Source organism: Apiospora aurea (assembly GCF_038362705.1).
Source record: "Apiospora aurea strain CBS 24483 chromosome Unknown utg000001l_segment0_segment0, whole genome shotgun sequence".
Taxonomy (NCBI): domain Eukaryota; kingdom Fungi; phylum Ascomycota; class Sordariomycetes; order Amphisphaeriales; family Apiosporaceae; genus Apiospora; species Apiospora aurea.
Genome location: NW_027117388.1, coordinates 4524767 through 4541398, shown reverse-complemented (window position 1 = coordinate 4541398; position 16632 = coordinate 4524767). Strand labels below are relative to the sequence as shown.

At 54.1% G+C, this 16632-nt stretch overlaps 6 protein-coding genes across 6 annotated transcripts; 2 read left to right on the top strand and 4 right to left on the bottom strand.

Moving 5' to 3' along the window:
- Positions 1-827: 827 nt before the first annotated feature.
- Positions 828-1232, bottom strand: PG986_001391 (uncharacterized protein; the record flags this gene model as incomplete). Its single annotated transcript, XM_066837613.1, has 1 exon — positions 828-1232. One exon carries the CDS (start codon positions 1230-1232, stop codon positions 828-830), a length of 405 nt encoding a protein of 134 aa, XP_066706506.1.
- A 2039-nt stretch (positions 1233-3271) lies between these two features.
- PG986_001390 (uncharacterized protein) lies at positions 3272-6553 on the top strand (the record flags this gene model as incomplete). Its single annotated transcript, XM_066837612.1, has 5 exons — positions 3272-3390; positions 3515-3610; positions 3817-5097; positions 5166-6103; positions 6153-6553. 5 exons carry the CDS (start codon positions 3272-3274, stop codon positions 6551-6553), a joined length of 2835 nt encoding a protein of 944 aa, XP_066706505.1.
- A 627-nt stretch (positions 6554-7180) lies between these two features.
- PG986_001389 (uncharacterized protein) lies at positions 7181-8984 on the bottom strand (the record flags this gene model as incomplete). The annotated part of the gene is made up of 6 exons (XM_066837611.1): positions 7181-7273; positions 7342-7482; positions 7578-7857; positions 7949-7968; positions 8049-8218; positions 8291-8984. 6 exons carry the CDS (start codon positions 8982-8984, stop codon positions 7181-7183), a joined length of 1398 nt encoding a protein of 465 aa, XP_066706504.1.
- A 460-nt stretch (positions 8985-9444) lies between these two features.
- PG986_001388 (uncharacterized protein) lies at positions 9445-10647 on the top strand (the record flags this gene model as incomplete). Its single annotated transcript, XM_066837610.1, has 1 exon — positions 9445-10647. The coding sequence occupies one exon, from the start codon at positions 9445-9447 to the stop codon at positions 10645-10647; it is 1203 nt and encodes a 400-aa protein (XP_066706503.1).
- A 58-nt stretch (positions 10648-10705) lies between these two features.
- PG986_001387 (glycosyl hydrolase family 92) lies at positions 10706-13640 on the bottom strand (the record flags this gene model as incomplete). The annotated part of the gene is given in 6 exon segments (XM_066837609.1): positions 10706-11172; positions 11250-12079; positions 12167-13002; positions 13060-13106; positions 13125-13310; positions 13403-13640. The coding sequence occupies 6 exon segments, from the start codon at positions 13638-13640 to the stop codon at positions 10706-10708; spliced, it is 2604 nt and encodes an 867-aa protein (XP_066706502.1).
- Positions 13641-14732: 1092 nt separating this feature from the next.
- On the bottom strand, positions 14733-16426 carry PG986_001386 (uncharacterized protein; the record flags this gene model as incomplete). The annotated part of the gene is made up of 3 exons (XM_066837608.1): positions 14733-15006; positions 15102-16048; positions 16112-16426. 3 exons carry the CDS (start codon positions 16424-16426, stop codon positions 14733-14735), a joined length of 1536 nt encoding a protein of 511 aa, XP_066706501.1.
- Between the last annotated feature and the right edge of the window lie 206 nt (positions 16427-16632).

The following is a 16632-nucleotide window of genomic DNA, read 5'->3' as shown; positions in this document are numbered from 1 at the left end:
CTGCCCATCTACCATGTGCTGCATCTTCATGGTCAACTTCTCCCGTCCGCATGAGCGCGTCTGCTGGGTGAATGTAACACAATGCAGCACAATACAACACCACCCCGCCCACGGCACTTTCGGCTCGGTTCTCGAGTGGGAAGGTCGATGGACCGGAAATTGGGCCATCTATGATCTAGGTCACCCATCCCTGCCCCAAAACAGTTCAAAACAGTAGGCGGTGATTCTCATCCGGTCTCTTGCGCAACTTGGTACCGAACATATACGCGGACATGCCCGAACGGCTTCGAGTTCGATCCTGTCTATTCCGGCACGGCCATCCATTCACTCATTCAGGGGCCTCGAGATTACATATAGACGCATATTCCCCTGGCTTGCGTGATGTGATGGCTTGAGCTTCTGGAGTTGTAGCGCCTACCAGACCCGCCGTAAAAGCTACGCGTATCTGGCATCCGATCTTACTAGGCGATTGGAAACGTGGAATGCCCCATAAGACGAACCTCGAAAGGGACTTATTTATTCTTCCTCTTCCTCCTCTTCTTTTTTCTCTCGCTTTCTTCTTCTTCTTCTTTTCTTTTTAGCAGTAGATGTGATCCGAAACTTGGTCGCTACAACCTGCAGCGGTGACGTTGCTATTTTCTCATGCGGCAAGTGGGTGGAGATGGGATGTTTTCGCAGCGTCGATGCACCACGTCCCATAGTCTTTTCTTATATCAGCGCGTGCTGGGTCTCAGCCCAGCATTACTTACCCCAACTCCCCGCAGTTCCATAGTCGGGACATTTCCTCTTTCCCGCCTCATGGCGTCTGTACTCGAGCATGCCGCTACTCACATATGCGTAGTAATCTGCAAGACATGTTGATGAGCTTGTGCGTCCTCCAAATGCGTCACGTCCGCATCTGCCGTTTCGGGCACGGCCTTGGCGCTGGTGCTGTCCGCTTCCTCTTTGGTTAACCAGCTGTCGCCAACCGCACAGACACTCTCACCATATACAGCATGACTAGGCTGAGGAGGAAGGTAAAGATGGCCCGATCCACAGACGTGCCTCGGGTCACCGTCCAATTGCCACGGGGCCTGCTCGAGGTCGCTTTGTTGGAGAGCTGGCCATTCCCCCGCCTCTATTGCCTGGTGCAGGGATCCATGATCTTCTGGGAGAGAGGATCGGCGTTCGTCTGACCAAAAGGCGGCTGTCTTGCGCGTTAGGCTGGATGGCGAATGGCCGCGAACCATCATCTCGTGCCATCACTTAAGCAACCCAAGCAATCATTCGCTCTTCGGGGTGTGGCATGTGGAAGAGCTGCAAGACAGGTAGACATATCAAACGGGGTACAGCGAGTATACCTACTTGAGCTAGCCATCTGGTTTCCTCTATTCTTTGGTTGAAAACCAGCATGCGCGCCGAACCGCTACCCGGTTTGATAGGTCGGCTCGGGTCCTTTTTAAAGGTTGGCCGTGCGCCCAATGGTAAACTATGTTGAAGGCAGCGGCCTGGGTATTGGCAACACACGGCAATGATTGACGTCAACTTCTGGCGCAGTATCACCATCAAGTATATACATGTATGCATATACCGCTATTGAGACGGAGATGGCCTGTTCAGGGGTACCCCCTCACCATAGATTCCTTAATATAGGAGCATTGAATATGTGGTAACCGAGACCAACATCACCGTGCGACGTCCATCACTGGGATACAACAACTTTGGGCGAGTGCCCCGGCTTGGTCCCGACCGATACTGACATCGAGCTCCATCTTCCCTTAGATTCCTGCACTTGTGTAAGACATGTACATACTTGTACACAGCGGACGATGACTCTTTTTTTTCTTCGATACACAACAGGCAGTCTGTCCCCGTGCCCCCCGCCCTCCATATCCGCCCAAGCCCCCAAACCCACCACCAACCTTGCACCCCCACATTGCCCCGGACCCCTCAGCAAGCAGCTTCTCCAATGCGGAGATGGTGCAGATGCCAACCAACTATCCGGGGTTCAGCGCCCTCTCTTTTCCCTCCCCTCCATGACTATCTTCGGTTTCTTCTTTTTCTCCTGCACGTGTGGATAGCGACAGTAGCGATTGAAGGGGGAAAAGAGAGAGGGTGGACGTCCTCAAGAGAAGAGGAAGAGGGGATGGAACAGGACAGGAGGAGCGTGAGATGAACAATCGATCCGGCCTTTGTAGGATGCTGCATAGGATTGATTGATAGGACGATTTCCAACATTGATCGTCAAATCAAGTTCAACAGGTTCCTTTTCCCATCCCCAACTTTTTCTTTTCTTCTTTCCTACATTACATAAGTCTCCAGGGCCAAGGCTACCTTAGGTAGGTATGTACCTCTTACCCTTGACCATAACATCAATTTGATTGACCGTTTAGGTGCCGAGCCCAGAGCTAACTGCCTCAAGCTCACTCAGGCGCGCCCGCCTGGCTGACTGTTCGTCTTTGGGGGGGGGCAGCCGGAGTGTGTTCAGACTCAAAAGTGTTTCCCATCTCCGCACTCTCTCCTCACGCACCATCCTTGGATTTAGCCAACCCCCGAATTCATTAATACCCGTGACACCTCTCCTATCACCACCACCACCGCTGCTGCCGCTGCTGCCGTTGCTTCTATCTGCGGTGCAAACCTCCAGCTCGTGATATCCGAGGCCGAGAGCCTAGTTCTTTGCGCACAACGGCGCGACAAAACCAGTCCGTGAAGCCCGTTTCCTGGGGAGAGACGGGGTACAGCGTCTTGCTCCCTTGTCTCAGCCATTGACCATTCCATCCATCCATCCGCCCACATTGGGGAGCTATCAACTATCGTGTGTAGCCGTTGCAGATCGATCAGATATTCGACATCCGCTGCGGGCTCCTCCACAATACCTCTCCACCTAATCTATATTCTCGAGCCCATACCTTCCCTTCCCGCCCTCGGCGGAACCATCGTCCTTTAAGCGCTCATATCACCGTCACAGTCCCGTCTCCTGGTCCTCTCGGGTCTGGTTCTAGATGTCGAGTCTCGACCTCAGATCATCTAAATTGTTTGATTGTCCCTTGTTGTTGCTATCCGTCGATGCATTCATCCAACAGCCTGCCACCCCGTAAGAGGCTTCCTTCTTCCGGTGCACCAACAACAACACACGTTTGTTGTTGACCCAACTCCCAAAGTCCCACCCCCCAACTTCCTCCCCTCCCCACTTCTTGTGCTTGGGTGACTGCCTGCCCACGTACTGCGTCGCCTCGCTACCTACCAAGTACAGACCCTCTGATTCACGCGCTTGTTCTACACTACCGTCATGCAGTCAACCCAGTCGGTAGAGACGGCTACCATTTCTGGTAATGCCGACGATATTGCGGAGGGCAAGCAGCAGAAGCCCAAGACCCTGCCGTGCAAGTACTGCAGCAAGCGATTCAGGTAAGCCCAGCCAGGGCAAGGAAGGCAAGGAAGGCAAGGAGCACATCCGACCCTCGTCATTCTCCCTCCGTCTGTAATAAACCGTGCCTGCACTTGGCTGACATTTGGCTCGCATCTACCTTAGGCGTGTGGAACACGTCCAGAGACATGAGCGTACACACACAAAAGAGAAGCCCTTTGCATGTGGCTGGGCTCGTTGTGGGAAGACATTTGGACGCCGGTTAGTATTGGCCCTTTTTGTTTGTGCTTCCCATGCTTCCCCCACGACGTCTTGGCCTTGTAGCTTGTTCATATCCCCAACCAAAGCCCACGCTACGTTGATGAATCACTCACTCTGCGCCGCCACGCTCACTTTTTTTTTTTTTTTTTTTTTTTTTTTCGCAATAAGCATACTCATACTTCCCCTGTCAAGTCCCTACCCTATAGCTGTTATACACATAACCACCTGTACCTGTACCCACGTACACACGCACACTCTGAGCCATCACAGAAGGCAACCCGTGCGCGATCTGGCGGGAAACATGCTTACATGGATATCAGAGATCTACTTGTCCGTCACGAGAAGCTCGTTCACCTGAACGAGGGCACAAATAAAGATGGCGTCCGGCCGCGGAAGCCCTCTTTTGCCGGTGCCGTCGATCAACAGCAAATGCCACCCGAGAAACACGTCGCCAATGACATGATGAGCATACCTCGTGCTCATACTCAGCAGTACCACTCGGAGTCACTCGCGTCTGTGTCTGTGCCAACACTTGCCCCAGACCCACGACAACCAGGCAGAGCTGCTGCGTGTAATCTTGACCTATTGTCTGATGCCGCGACCCAAATCGCTTCAGCGAATGAGGTCAACCCAATTCCACCGATGATGGGGGACATGGGGCAAACGCCCAACGGCATTTCTCGGATCAAGCCGTATGATGATGGTATAGCCTATGGTGACCGGGGAAGGCAATCACAGGACGCTGCTGCCGCCGTTATCCCCGTTGGCTTCCCTGGCCAAGGGACGTCTTCGGCTTATGAGGACTACAACCTGTTCTTGGATGATTTCGCAACCTCTTCACATTTCCTACCTCAAGCCTTCGAGACGGATCAAAGCCCTAGCATGTGGCCGCGACATCCTACAGACTTGCAGCGAGGGGCTTCCAAACCGGCTTCACAGTTCCCTTCGCGTTTCCCATCTCTACAGCCTGATATTCGAGACGCATCCGATGCAGGGGGCAGAGGTCATGAGGACTCCATGAGGGCGCCCCCGTTAAGGGTATCTGCCATGGACCACACTGTGCTGAAAAGTCGTCTGGAGGAGTTCTCTCCTATACTTCCGAACGACTTCATTTTCCCTTCTCGCCATACTCTTACAAGGTTCCTCGAAGGATATGTTAGCGGGTTTCATGATCATCTTCCAATCCTCCATCTACCAACCATCAGTGTGGTCGACCTGTCACCGGAACTTCTTCTGGCAATACTGGCAGTTGGTGCGCAGTACAGGTTCGAGAATCATCGCGGCAATGCGCTGTGGTATGCCGCAAAGGCTGTGGCTATGGAACAGATTCGGCGAAGACATAGCCATGAGGTCCATGGTTTGCTTCCTACACCTGCTGCCTATAGCCCGCATTCAACGCGGCCATCACCAAGCCACGGGTTTCGGCATTCGTTTAGCTCCGTTCAGCAGGAAAGATCAATGACACAGGAAACTCACAGGGAACCATAGTAAGAACCCTTCCCTCGGATTCTGTTTCTGATATTCGCTTCGTTAGGCTAACTATGGCTGGACCTAGTTCGCCCAACACTCCACAATCGCGAATGGAGACCATACAGGCACTCCTTTTGCTCTTTGCTGTCGGACTTTGGGGAGCAAAGGTTATCCTGCACGAAGCGCTTTCGTTGCAAAGTCTATTGGCCTTGCTTGTTCGCGAGGAAGGCTTCATGGCGAATTCAACACAAACCGCTGACTGGGAAGCATGGGTTCGAATCGAAGGAGCCAACCGGACCAAGCTAATCGTATACTGCTTTTTCAACCTCTGCAGTATTGCATATAATATGCCGCCTTTACTGCTCACTTCCGAGCTGAACATCTTCCTTCCGCATTCCTCAAAACTATGGCGAGCCGAGTCGGCCTGGCAGTGGCAGGAAGCGCGCCACGCATTCTCCAGTATGGACATTTCTCTCCAAGATGCATTCTCTCGCCTCTTTAGCCGTCCTCCACAAGGTCCTGCGTTGTATATGTCAGCCCTTGGGAACTACGGATTGATCCATGCCGTGTTACAGCACATCTTCCTCTTGAAGCAAACATGCTTCTCGTCTGTGCCTTCTTTTGAGGCGCCACGTGGGTTGCGACCAGATGACGTCGAGGAGGTTGCTCAAGCACTGCGAATGTGGCAAATGAGCTTCGAGCAGCACCAATCGCGTGCTGCAGAGATGAACCCGCAAAATGGCAACGAATCCTTTGCAGGAGGCCCCGTCACATACAACTCCACCGCGCTCTGGCGTTTGGCCTCCATCCGTCTGTATACCGATTTGAGTCCTAGTAGGACTTTGGAAACACGCGAGGCTGGCCAGATTGCTGCCGCATTCCATGATGCGCCTTATCTCAATCGGAGCGTACGGCTCAACAGAGCCGTTCTCCAAGCGATTCACGCTTTGTCCATGCTGGTCAAGCTTGGAGTTAACTATGTAGCGAGGAGAAAGTCCACCGAGTGGAGCATACAGCACTCTTGTGAGCATTAGCAGGCCTTCGTCGATTACTCATGCTGACAGTTCGATAGTCTGTAACCTTGAATGTGCTATATTGCTGTCGAAATGGTTGATGACGCTGGCATCGATTGGACCAAGCGACGCTCCTGCTTCACCAGAAGAACGTAACCTTTTGGAAATGCTACGACGGATGTTAGATGAGACCGAGTTCGCCGTGCCTATTGATCCTTCCCTATCAGGAAGTGCGTCTGGCCATCCACCACACGTTGATTATACGGCCAATGACAGTACAAAGCTGAGGCAACTTGCCGCAGCTGTTACCAGGCTCTGGGCGGAGACTTTCAAGGGAAATCATATGTTTGATATTGTGAAGGTCATTGGCAACGGATTGGAAGGATATGCTGATCTTCTGGAGAAGCCGCGTGATAGAACACCAGTAGGAAGACTGCCTCCTAACGGCGGCCTGGGATGAGAACCCTCACGTCATTGCTCACCAGGAATATGCCTTGCCACCTCATCCTCACATTCCCATTGTCTCAGACGGGATGGAGGATGGGTACAGAAAGCAAGGCCAATGGCATGGTTTGGAACAATGACCTGCGGGCTCCTTATGTCAGAGTCGGTTTCGAGTCGAGTATAGGGATATGCACCATAACTTTCCGGGTCTGCCACGCAAGACGTACTCCGTTGCATGGGATAAAAGTCGAAGTACCGGAGAAACGCTCCCGCCGTCGAGGGAGGGGTTTGGAAACGCCTTGAGTCGGTGCTGGGGCTAGCCTAGAGGTCGCCACCTACGTCGACGAAGCACATTGGTATGGACACCGGTCATCTCGGAGAAGGGCGTGAACAAAGTTTAGGGCTATTTGGAACTTGGTCATCTCGCCGCCCGAAGGGACTATGCAAATACACGATACATATATTATCTTTGAGGTGACTGCCACTTAAGATAGCACAAAGCCCCCCTCCTCCATCTTGGCTCTTCCTAAATTACACTACGCGGTTTGGGTAAATGTCCGTTGGGTCTACTAATCGTACAAGTGTATTGCCATAATCGAAACTGCCATTGTTAAAAACCAAGTTGCAACAACAACACAACCGCTCATTCGTCATCCCCTCCTGCATTGTTTTCATCAGTATCGGAATCCGAGTCATCGCCAGGGTCTGGCATAACGACTCGATTCAAAAACGTGACCTAAACAACACCTGGATTAGTTGGCGTGCAATCTGGATACATTGGACATTGTACTTTTTGCTACATACATATTCGACCATAGGCTCAATGATGGCCATGATCTTGTCTTGTGCAGCAGACGAGGTGAAGTCCGAGTCTTGAAGCTTGGTTCCGACGGTGAAGTTGCGCAGCTTCAGAAGTTCGATATCTCGGTGGTCCGGATGGAAACCCTGTCCCGCCCGTGTCAGCACTGGGAGGGGATGGGGAATAGGAACATAGGGGGCTGGCTGGGTGGTCGGATGTCCTCTTGCGTCTCTTTGCTTACCTGGGGCCTCGTCTTCAGGGCATTTTCCTTATTGGCAGCCGTGAAGGCGGCGATGATGGACTTGTCGTCGCCTTCCTTGGCCTTGGGCAAGAATGTGCGGCGGAAGTGCGGGTTGGCGAGGACGCGTCGGATCCGGTGCGGCCGCTCGTCGATGCTGGCGCGGAGCTTGGCGATGGCGTCCTTGTCGGGATGCCACAGCCCGCCGCCCACGAAGCAATGACCGCCGGGCTCGCAGTGTACGTAGTAGCAGGCATAGGGGCCTTTGCGGCCGGTTCGCGACCTGTTGCGGCGTCCCTGGCATCAGCTTTGGCTCCTTTGGCTGATGGCTATATACGGAAGTAGAAGACGAGTGGGTGGAAGGTGATGCTTACCATGCGGCAGAGTAGTGAGGCTACGATTTGAAGAGGGGAGAAATTGGTCAGTCAACATGCCACACACCTCGAAGCAACGGGGGAGCGAGGAAGAAGTCACCTTGTAGGGTGTCGGGTCTTTGGAAAACCGGATATCTCGGTATATCCTGAAGACGACGTCCTTGAGAGGAAGTTCGGGGATCGTCTCATCGGCCTTGGTGATCTTCTCGGTGAGCGTCTCGACGAACGAGTCCCAATCCTTCAACGACCTGCGAAACTCGGGGTCCCGGGCTTCCAGGGAAGAGCAACAGTTAGCCACAAGCACGAACGGTGACAATGAGCACGATTTGGAAGCTGTCTTACCTTTCAGCCAAGACCGCTTATTGTTAGCCTTGAGATCCTTGAGAAAGACCAGGGTGTTGGGGTGGATACGGGTGTCTTCGTACTCGATGCCGCCAGTATCCCGTAACTGTGGAAGTGGCTCGAAGGTGACCCTGTTCCCCTCGTCGAACTCGTCATCGTCATCGTCATCGGAAGCCTCGCCGTGCCCAGAAGCAGCGGCAGCGGCAGCCGCCTTGGATCGGCCCTTGGGAGTGGCTCTGGGCGTTGCGGCTTTGGAAGGCCTGCCTCTTTTCCTGGGCGGGCCCGCATCCGAATCATCTTCCTCCTTGGCCTGCTTTGAAGCCTTGGGACCTTGCCCCGGCGGGCGCCCTCGGCCTCGTTTCTTCGGCGGAGGGGGTTTAGCCTCATCAGACTCATCGTCGTCGTCAACTTCCTCCTCTTGGTCATCATTCTCCCCTGAAGGAGGATTACTTTCCCCCTTATAAGGGGCTTCGTCGGACTCATCATGCTCGTTGTCCTGATGCAGTTCCGGTTGGGCACGCTTCTTGGTGTTCTTGGCCGGTTTGCGCGTCGCAACATTCCCATCCGACTCATCTACGTCATCCTCAAAGTAGTTGCTCTTCTTGCCGGTTGAGCTAACGCGGGCAGAGCGCCGGCGGCTCGTAGCAGCAGCCTGGGAAGTTGAATGAACATTTTCTCGCTTCTTGGGTGGCATCGTTTCTCTATATAAAATCCAAAGCTGTCTATAAAGTGTGAAGAGAACTCCAGATGTGTTGTTTTGGCAAGTGTCCCAGCAAGTAAAAGCACCTACCTACCTTGGGAAAAGTAACCTTAGCTGACGTCAATGCATAAAGTCGGGCGATAGTCCAGGCAACGCGGCACCCGATCGCGACTGTTAGTGGCCACTGGCGCCAGATCACGTGAACGTCGAGACAAGGGTGGTTTAGGCAGACAGCCCTTTAGGCAGGCACCCCTTTAGGCAGACACCCCGGGGTCAATGGATATCGAGAAGTGGGCATTGCCATTTGCCAGTAAACATAAACATAGTATATAATAAATGGAACACCTAACAAGTCGTCAACAGAATGTATTAATTTCTATTTCCATAGACACTCAACTTGACGTCCAATTTAGTCCATTGCGTGGTCTGTCTCTCTGCTATTCGAGACCGCATCATGTCCGCCAGAAGTCCGTGGAGCAGGAAGGTCGTTGCGCATTGCAACTGCTGCAGCTCCTCGCCGGGCCCTCCTAAGCTCAGTCTTGATACGAATTACCTGCTGCAGTCCTGTCCTCTACCAGCCCAGCCGGCACAGAAGCAGGCGGCCGAGACAAGACCAGACGCTCGTGCGGCAACTCGAAGCAACATCACCCCTCAAGGACTCCTTGGTACCCTACCCCCTGAGCTCCTCAAGCAGATCCTCGAACCGCTTTTGCTACAAGGGCTCTTCTCTTCCGCAGGCTGCGCCACCCAGCTCTTCTATGGCCGGCGCGCCAACAAGCACATTCAAATCGTGCATCAGATGATCCCGCTTCCGCAGCGCAATCAAAAGACTGACATCCCGGCCACGACGTCCCCCGGCGCCACGGGACTAAGCCTCGCCCAAACGAGCCGCTTTTGGCGGGATTACATCTACAGCAGGCTCTACGGGCAGAACAACGCCTTCGTCTTCAACATAGGCATCAATACGCACGAGGTCCTCCTCGGCTCCCTCGACTACCGGCTATGGCAATCATGGGTGCGGGCGCTGGCGCCCCCATCCAGCAGCGGCGACGAGACGCCGGCGCCCTTCGGCCCGCTGACGGGCCACGCTCTCAAGTGGCTCAGCGACATGACGCTCGTCATTGCGTGTCCGGTGTCGCACGGCGCGCGCGAGGTGGCGCGGCTCCAGGCTGAGGTACGCCGGACCGTCGAGATGCTGCGCCGGTGCGAGCGCCTCTACTCGCTGCAGCTGTGCCTGCAGGTCTGTGAGCGCGCCGACAAGCGCTACGACACCCTTGAAATCAGCCTGCTGGACGCCAGTTTGGTGCCCGAGGAAGAAATCGAGAGCGATCGCGTTCATGACGGCGGTAGGCGGCGCATGAAGGTCCACATCCGCGACCCCGTTGTACAGGAACCGACCCGCATAAACAAGCTGCAGAAGGTCTTGGAGCCGCTGCTCGAACTCGAGGGTGTGGCACGCAAGGTCGACATCTATGGGTTGATGACGAGGGAGTTCCATGAGAAGCTTTCTCGGGCTCTGACTATTGGGGGCGGTAGCAGTCTGGGTCCAGAGAAATTGATCTCGGCACAAGGTGAGAGAATCGCGACTGGAAGAAACACTCTGCGACATGGCCATATCCCTCAATCCATAGCCGCTGCGTGGCCTGAAGATCGTTAGAAACTTATTTTTGGCTATTATTTTTACAATTTCATGAGACGTTGCCCTTACGCCTGTTTTAGGGCGCGTTGGCCTGCGTTGACGAGCTCGGCGGCAAATCCTCGTCCCTTGTCCCCCATTCGCTTTCCTGGGGGCCCAGCGTCAGTTCGAGCAGCCCGCCATGATAGAAGAAGTCATGCGTGATCCAGTTCTTCGTGTACGGCTTTCCGTTGAGCCTGGCTTCCTGGATGTAGATGGCCTCGTACGACGGGTCGAATCCAATGTTCCGAATGGTAGCCGGCTTCCCCGACGGCGTTTGCAAACGAACCTCACGGAAAAGTGGTGGCGTGAGCAGGTAGACATCTTGCCCGGCGACTGGGAAGAATCCCATGAAAGCAAAAGTGGTAAAGGCGCCCATGGCGCAGTCGTCGTTGCCAGGGATGCCGTTGATGCTGCTGTTGAATTGCCCCGGGATATATTGGTGTAGCCAATACGAGCTGAGGCCAGGCCTACCACCGTAGTGGAACTGATATGTTGGTAGAAAAGCTAGAGGGCGAGCTACATGTCAGTAGAATGCTCAACAAGAATGTGTGGCCGGTTCTCAGGTGGGATATGGGTCTTACACTGCTCGTTACCCATATAGATGATGCCGGAGGAATGAAAATAGCTCAGCCTGTTGATAAATGCCTCTTTTCCACCCAGCGTGACGATGAGCGACGCCATATCCTGCGGCACGTAGAAGGTATACAGCCAGGGGCTGCCCTCGTACGTATCGTACACGGTGTCGAAGTAGCACTTGTGCATCTCGTAGACGGGGCTGCACAGGCGCATGTTCTGGTACTGGAACGCTCCGTTACGGGACCTCGGCTGCATGAACCCCTTGAACTCGCTTCCGACCACGCCCCGCCCCCCGTCCGTGTACTGGTCCTCGGCATCCGGGTCGAACACGTTTTCCCAATTCTTGCTGCGCTCGAGGTACTTGCGCTCGTCGTCCTTCTTGCCCAGTCCCCGCGCCATCAGCGCAATCGTGAAGTCCTCGTATGCGTACTCGACGGTCCTCGACACCGTTCGGGTCTGAGGACCCGTATGATTTTTGTCGTCATCGTCGTTGGGGATGAAGCCGTAAGCCTTCCAGGCCTCCAGGTTTCCCCTCCCTTCACTCGTCCAGTCATCCGGCTCGACCTCAGCATCGGAAATGACCGCCTCGTATCCCAAGTCCCAATCAATGCCGTCGTGCAGTTTCTTCAAGAAAGCGTCGGCCAACACCACGTCGCCGTTGGAACCTCCCTGGGTGTACCCCTTGGCGAAGCTCATTCTGCAATCCGGGAGTTTCCCCTCATGCTTATATATATCGATCAGGGCTCGCACCATACGTGTCTGCTCCTTGGGGTCCACAAGGGTGAGCAGAGTGTGCTGGGCTCTGAATGAGTCCCAGATGCAGTAAAAGGAGTCACTTAGAGGCAGTTTAGCGATGACGACGAGCCAGATAGAGGGCTGGAAGGGCGTAGAAGACGCGTAGTCCTTGGTGAAGGCGACTTACAAATACGGCTCGCTTGAGTTCCACAACGGATTCTCGCCCGTGTAGTCCTGGGGCGATAAAAGCGCACGGTACAAGCCTGACCAGAAGGTCGTCAAAAGATCATTGTTCACACCAACTTTGTCGACTTGGATGACAGAAAGCTTCTCGCACCACGCTTGCTCGCTGGCCAGGACGACCGAGTCGAAGTCAAAATCTGGTATTTCCCTCTCGCCGTTCTGACAAGCTTGTGCCACGGACATGAAAGAAAGACCAACCCTTGCTAGGAACTGGCTTCCCAGGGGGCGATCAAACTGTACAAAGCCGCCAACGGAGCCTGCGGGCATTGTAGAGCCGGTACTACTTCCTCTGCCCATTCCCTTGACTGTTTCATTGGCTTTGGTATTGACGAAGGTGCCAGTTTTGCGAACCCCTGCCCCTTTGAAGTCGGCACAAAAGTAGGCAGAGTACTGGCCACGCCCGAATGAGGGACTAAATTTGCCGCTGCCGGTCATACGCCCGGTCTCTGGGTCTACTTGGATATCACCGCCGCGGCGAGTCCACCCTAGATCAGTCAATTCCAGTAGCAGCACCGGGCTGTTAGGCACCACTATGCCCGTTGGCAGCAGTATGTCCTCTTGGTCAGGGATGTTGAATCTGAACAAGGTAGTGTGCGTAGCAGCGGTCATTTCGTACCCTACCGAATTGTTCAGTGCTATAGAAAAGTACCCCGGCCGCGCAACGGTCGTGTTCTCGATTCTCTCCGTAGCTCTTGCAGCCCCTGGGTAGTTACACTCCAGGTAGCTGCCATCTGGGCAGCCGGCATGGACAAACAGCGGAAAGTTGCCGAGCGAAGGTGACTGTGTTGGAGTCAGTATATATATAGGCTATTCCCAGAAGGCTCAGAGTAGACTTACACCACCAGTCCCTAGATTCCAAATCAGTACCCACGTATAATAATAGTCTTTGCAGTTTTACTTACCCGAATCGTGCAAATGCGAAAAGCCCGTGACTTTGGAAGAATCCGACACGAATCCCGCAGCAATCTCGCCCCAATTGTCAACATCGGCAACAGCCTTTGCCATACCTGAGAAACCTGTCAATATCCCTGTTGCTTGTATCAAGAGTACGGTGGACTTGAGGTCCTTACCGTATGGCAGGGTTGCCCCTGGAAAAACATGGCCTGGCAAAGTGTTAGTACATAGGACTCGATACAGCACATCGTCGGCTGCTCTGAGTTCATGCTTCTTCATGACTGACCTCCATTGACGGTTCCAATAAGCGGGTCGACATATCTTAAAATGCCGCCGACGCTGCCGTTGCCGGTTAGGGTAGTAGCTCCGATTTCAAGCCCTCCAGCTGCCATGACCGAGTTGAGCAATCGACGAGGCGGGTTGAAGCTCTCAATGGGGAGAAGTGCCCATATAAAGAAGGCCAAGGTAGCAGTGACGAGGACGCGCCTCCTCCGGGGGAAGCCGCTCGTCAGAAAGGGCGCCATGGTCGTCGTTCGTTTGTGCAATGGAAGGTTCAATTGTCTAAAGTAACACACAGATGCCTGGGTAGCGAGAATTGTGCTCTGGTGCTACGGGTGACGCCTTTGCGGATCGTAGAACCCCCACATTGACAGTCCGCCAAGGTGTTTCTTACAATATATATATATATATATATATACACACCGAGGTGTGTGTGTATTCGGAAATCGTGATATGCCAGCAGCAGCAGCAGCAAGCAAGCAAGCAAGCAGGTAAGGGAGCAGGCGACGCGCTAATGAGATTGCCAGGTGAGCGCGGTCAGCTACCGAATCCGTCAATTAACAGGATCCAAAATAGGCCATTCTCTCGATGCGAGAGAGGGAGAAGAGGCAGAAGCGCAGCACATAAGGCAGGAAGGAGTATTGTAAGAAATATCTCGAGGTAGGTATATCCAGGCCCGGGTGGTCATCATGTTCGGCCCTGCAGCAGCACTCATGGTGCAAGGAATTGCAAGGCGCCCCTGTGTGGGTACTTACTTCCGTTTTCCAGGGATTGGAGAGTGCGGCCTCTGATCCACCCAGCACCCCAACCAACACCCAAGCATCCAGGTTGCGACAGTTGGACAGGTATTCTGGGGCCATCGAAACACCGATACGAAACACGAGAGGGTGCTGGAAACAGCTCTACCCACCACGCCCACCGAGTGGATTCCCCAAATCGGGAAAGTGTGTATAAGTAGGTATGCATGTACATAAACTGCATACATGTCAGATCCCGTGTCGATGACTGGCCGATTGATCGAGAGCGCATTTGGCAGAAGTGAAGGGTAAAGGGCCCAAAAGGAGCTTGATCTTCCGCCTCGCTAGAAGGGCAAACGTGCATGCCATTAGCCGTGTTGTGCTGTACGTTACCCAGTTTGCCAGTCTCACCGGCTCCCTCGCATTGGACTCGTTCATGCCCATCACGGGTAAAAGCACCTAGGAATTGGCTGTCGCGACTATCAAAAATAGGTCTAATTAGAATAGACATGGGCGTTACTATATATATATATATATTATACTGCTTCATACTGCTTGAGGCTATCTAGTTTAGACCGGCTTCTGCTTACCTGCTCCCCATTATTGGAAGCTCGTGCGGAGCAGCTCTGGCTTCCTCTCCTTCAGCTTCAGCAGCAACTCCCCAAACAAGCCGTTGGCCCACGAGAACCATTGGCGGGTATAGTCGTGCGCATCGAACGTGTTGATGGATTCATGGATCAGTCCGAGGCCGTCGGTAGACGACACTAGCGTGCGCAGGCCTTGCACAATCTCCTCGTCGTCGTCCGAGCTGAGAAGTGTGACGATGACCGACATTGGCCACGCCTTGCCGGGTCCTTGGTGCGGTCCCCCAACACTGTGACCCCCCTCGCACCGTTAGACGAGACACACAATCCTTTTTTTTTTCTTCTTCTTTCTTCAGGAGGTTACAAAAGGTATGGTGAAACTTACCCACTGATGACTGGCCCGTGCATGAAGTAAGGGTCCGACTTGCTCAGGGCAAACCGCCGAGTGTTTTGGTAGGTCGTGTCGCTCGCGTTGATATAATCAATAATGGGCGCGCTTAGCAGGCTCGGCACGTTGGCATCGTCCATCATGTTCATCGAGCCGAAGCCGTCCACCTCGAACGCGTAGACGTCTCCGAAGCCCTCGAGGCTGGTCTTGCCGTGCTTTTCAATCCCGGCACGCACGCTGGCCGCCAGGTCGTTCATCTGCTTGGACAGCGCGCCGTCCAGCTTGGCCATGATCTCTGCACAGCGTCCGAGGTAGCTCGAGAACATCATGTTCGCCGGGATGAACAGCTGGTAGATGGTCGAGTCGTCCGAGGGCCGGAACGCGCTGCGCACGAGGCCGGTCCCAGCCTGGACGGGCGAGCCGGCCCCATCGTTCATCAGCGTCTCGGAGGCGCGCGTCGTGGTGCGCTGGAACTTGTAGGGCGACGCGTTGACGCGCCCGTCGTCGGCATACGTCCCCACGCGGAGTCCCTCGGTGACGTTGACGAGGGTCCGTATGGCATTCACCCATTGGTACTTGCCGAAAAAGTCCAGGTCCTGCGTCTTCTCAAAGTAGTCGCTCGACAGCTGGAGGAACGCCGATAGGCTATCCAACTCGTATTTACACTCGAAGACGGACGCCGCATCGTATGGCGGCACCACTTGGTCCGTCTTCGCAGCGCCGTTGTCTTCAGGGGCTAGTCTGGATTCTACCGGGGCTTGGAAGGCATTGCAGTACGGACTTGTCAGGATGTATCGCGACTGCAAATTGATGGCGCCTCGGTATAGAGAAGCCAGGGACGCCGTGGAGCTGTTGGCCTGGAGAAGTGACTTGTAGCTGCGCAGTTGATTCGCGCTATCACGCAACCACATGGCAGTGATATCACCCGTCACGATAAATGTGAGCTGCCGAGTTGTCAGTCGGGTAGCATTGTAGGTGTCTTCCGCCAATGGCACACTTCGTCATACCTCCTCGCTCGAGTTCCCGCGTGCGAACCCCTTCCAAGAAACGGTCGTATCAAGCGTGTTGGGGAAGGTGTTCTCAAAGAGTCGGAAGAGGTCCGGATCCGTGACTGTTGACCTCATATCTTTAATGGCCTGCTCGACCTCGGAAAGCTTATACGTCCTGCATTCCGGCGCCGGCCTCATGTAGGATAGTGCATACTTGCCGGACGATGCGGGACTATGCGTCTGGGTCGAGTAGTCCACATACGCCGGACATTGCGCCAGCGCTCCGCATAGAATCCCGGCAAAAAGAGCGAGCGACAGCGAGGACCGGAACATTGTGTGTTTGAAGATGGAGGCGAGAACGCGAGCTTGGCTTCTCCAGCGTCTGGAAAGAGTCGCAATTATAGATGTGTTTGTGTTTCGCCAGCCAGCTTAACTTTTTGCCGCGCACGTTCTCTTAAAGGGGCTAGAAGTATACGTCCGGTAACGGCCCCTTTTTTATATATTAGCCGAAAATTTAATAGTGTGTTTACTCGACCTTT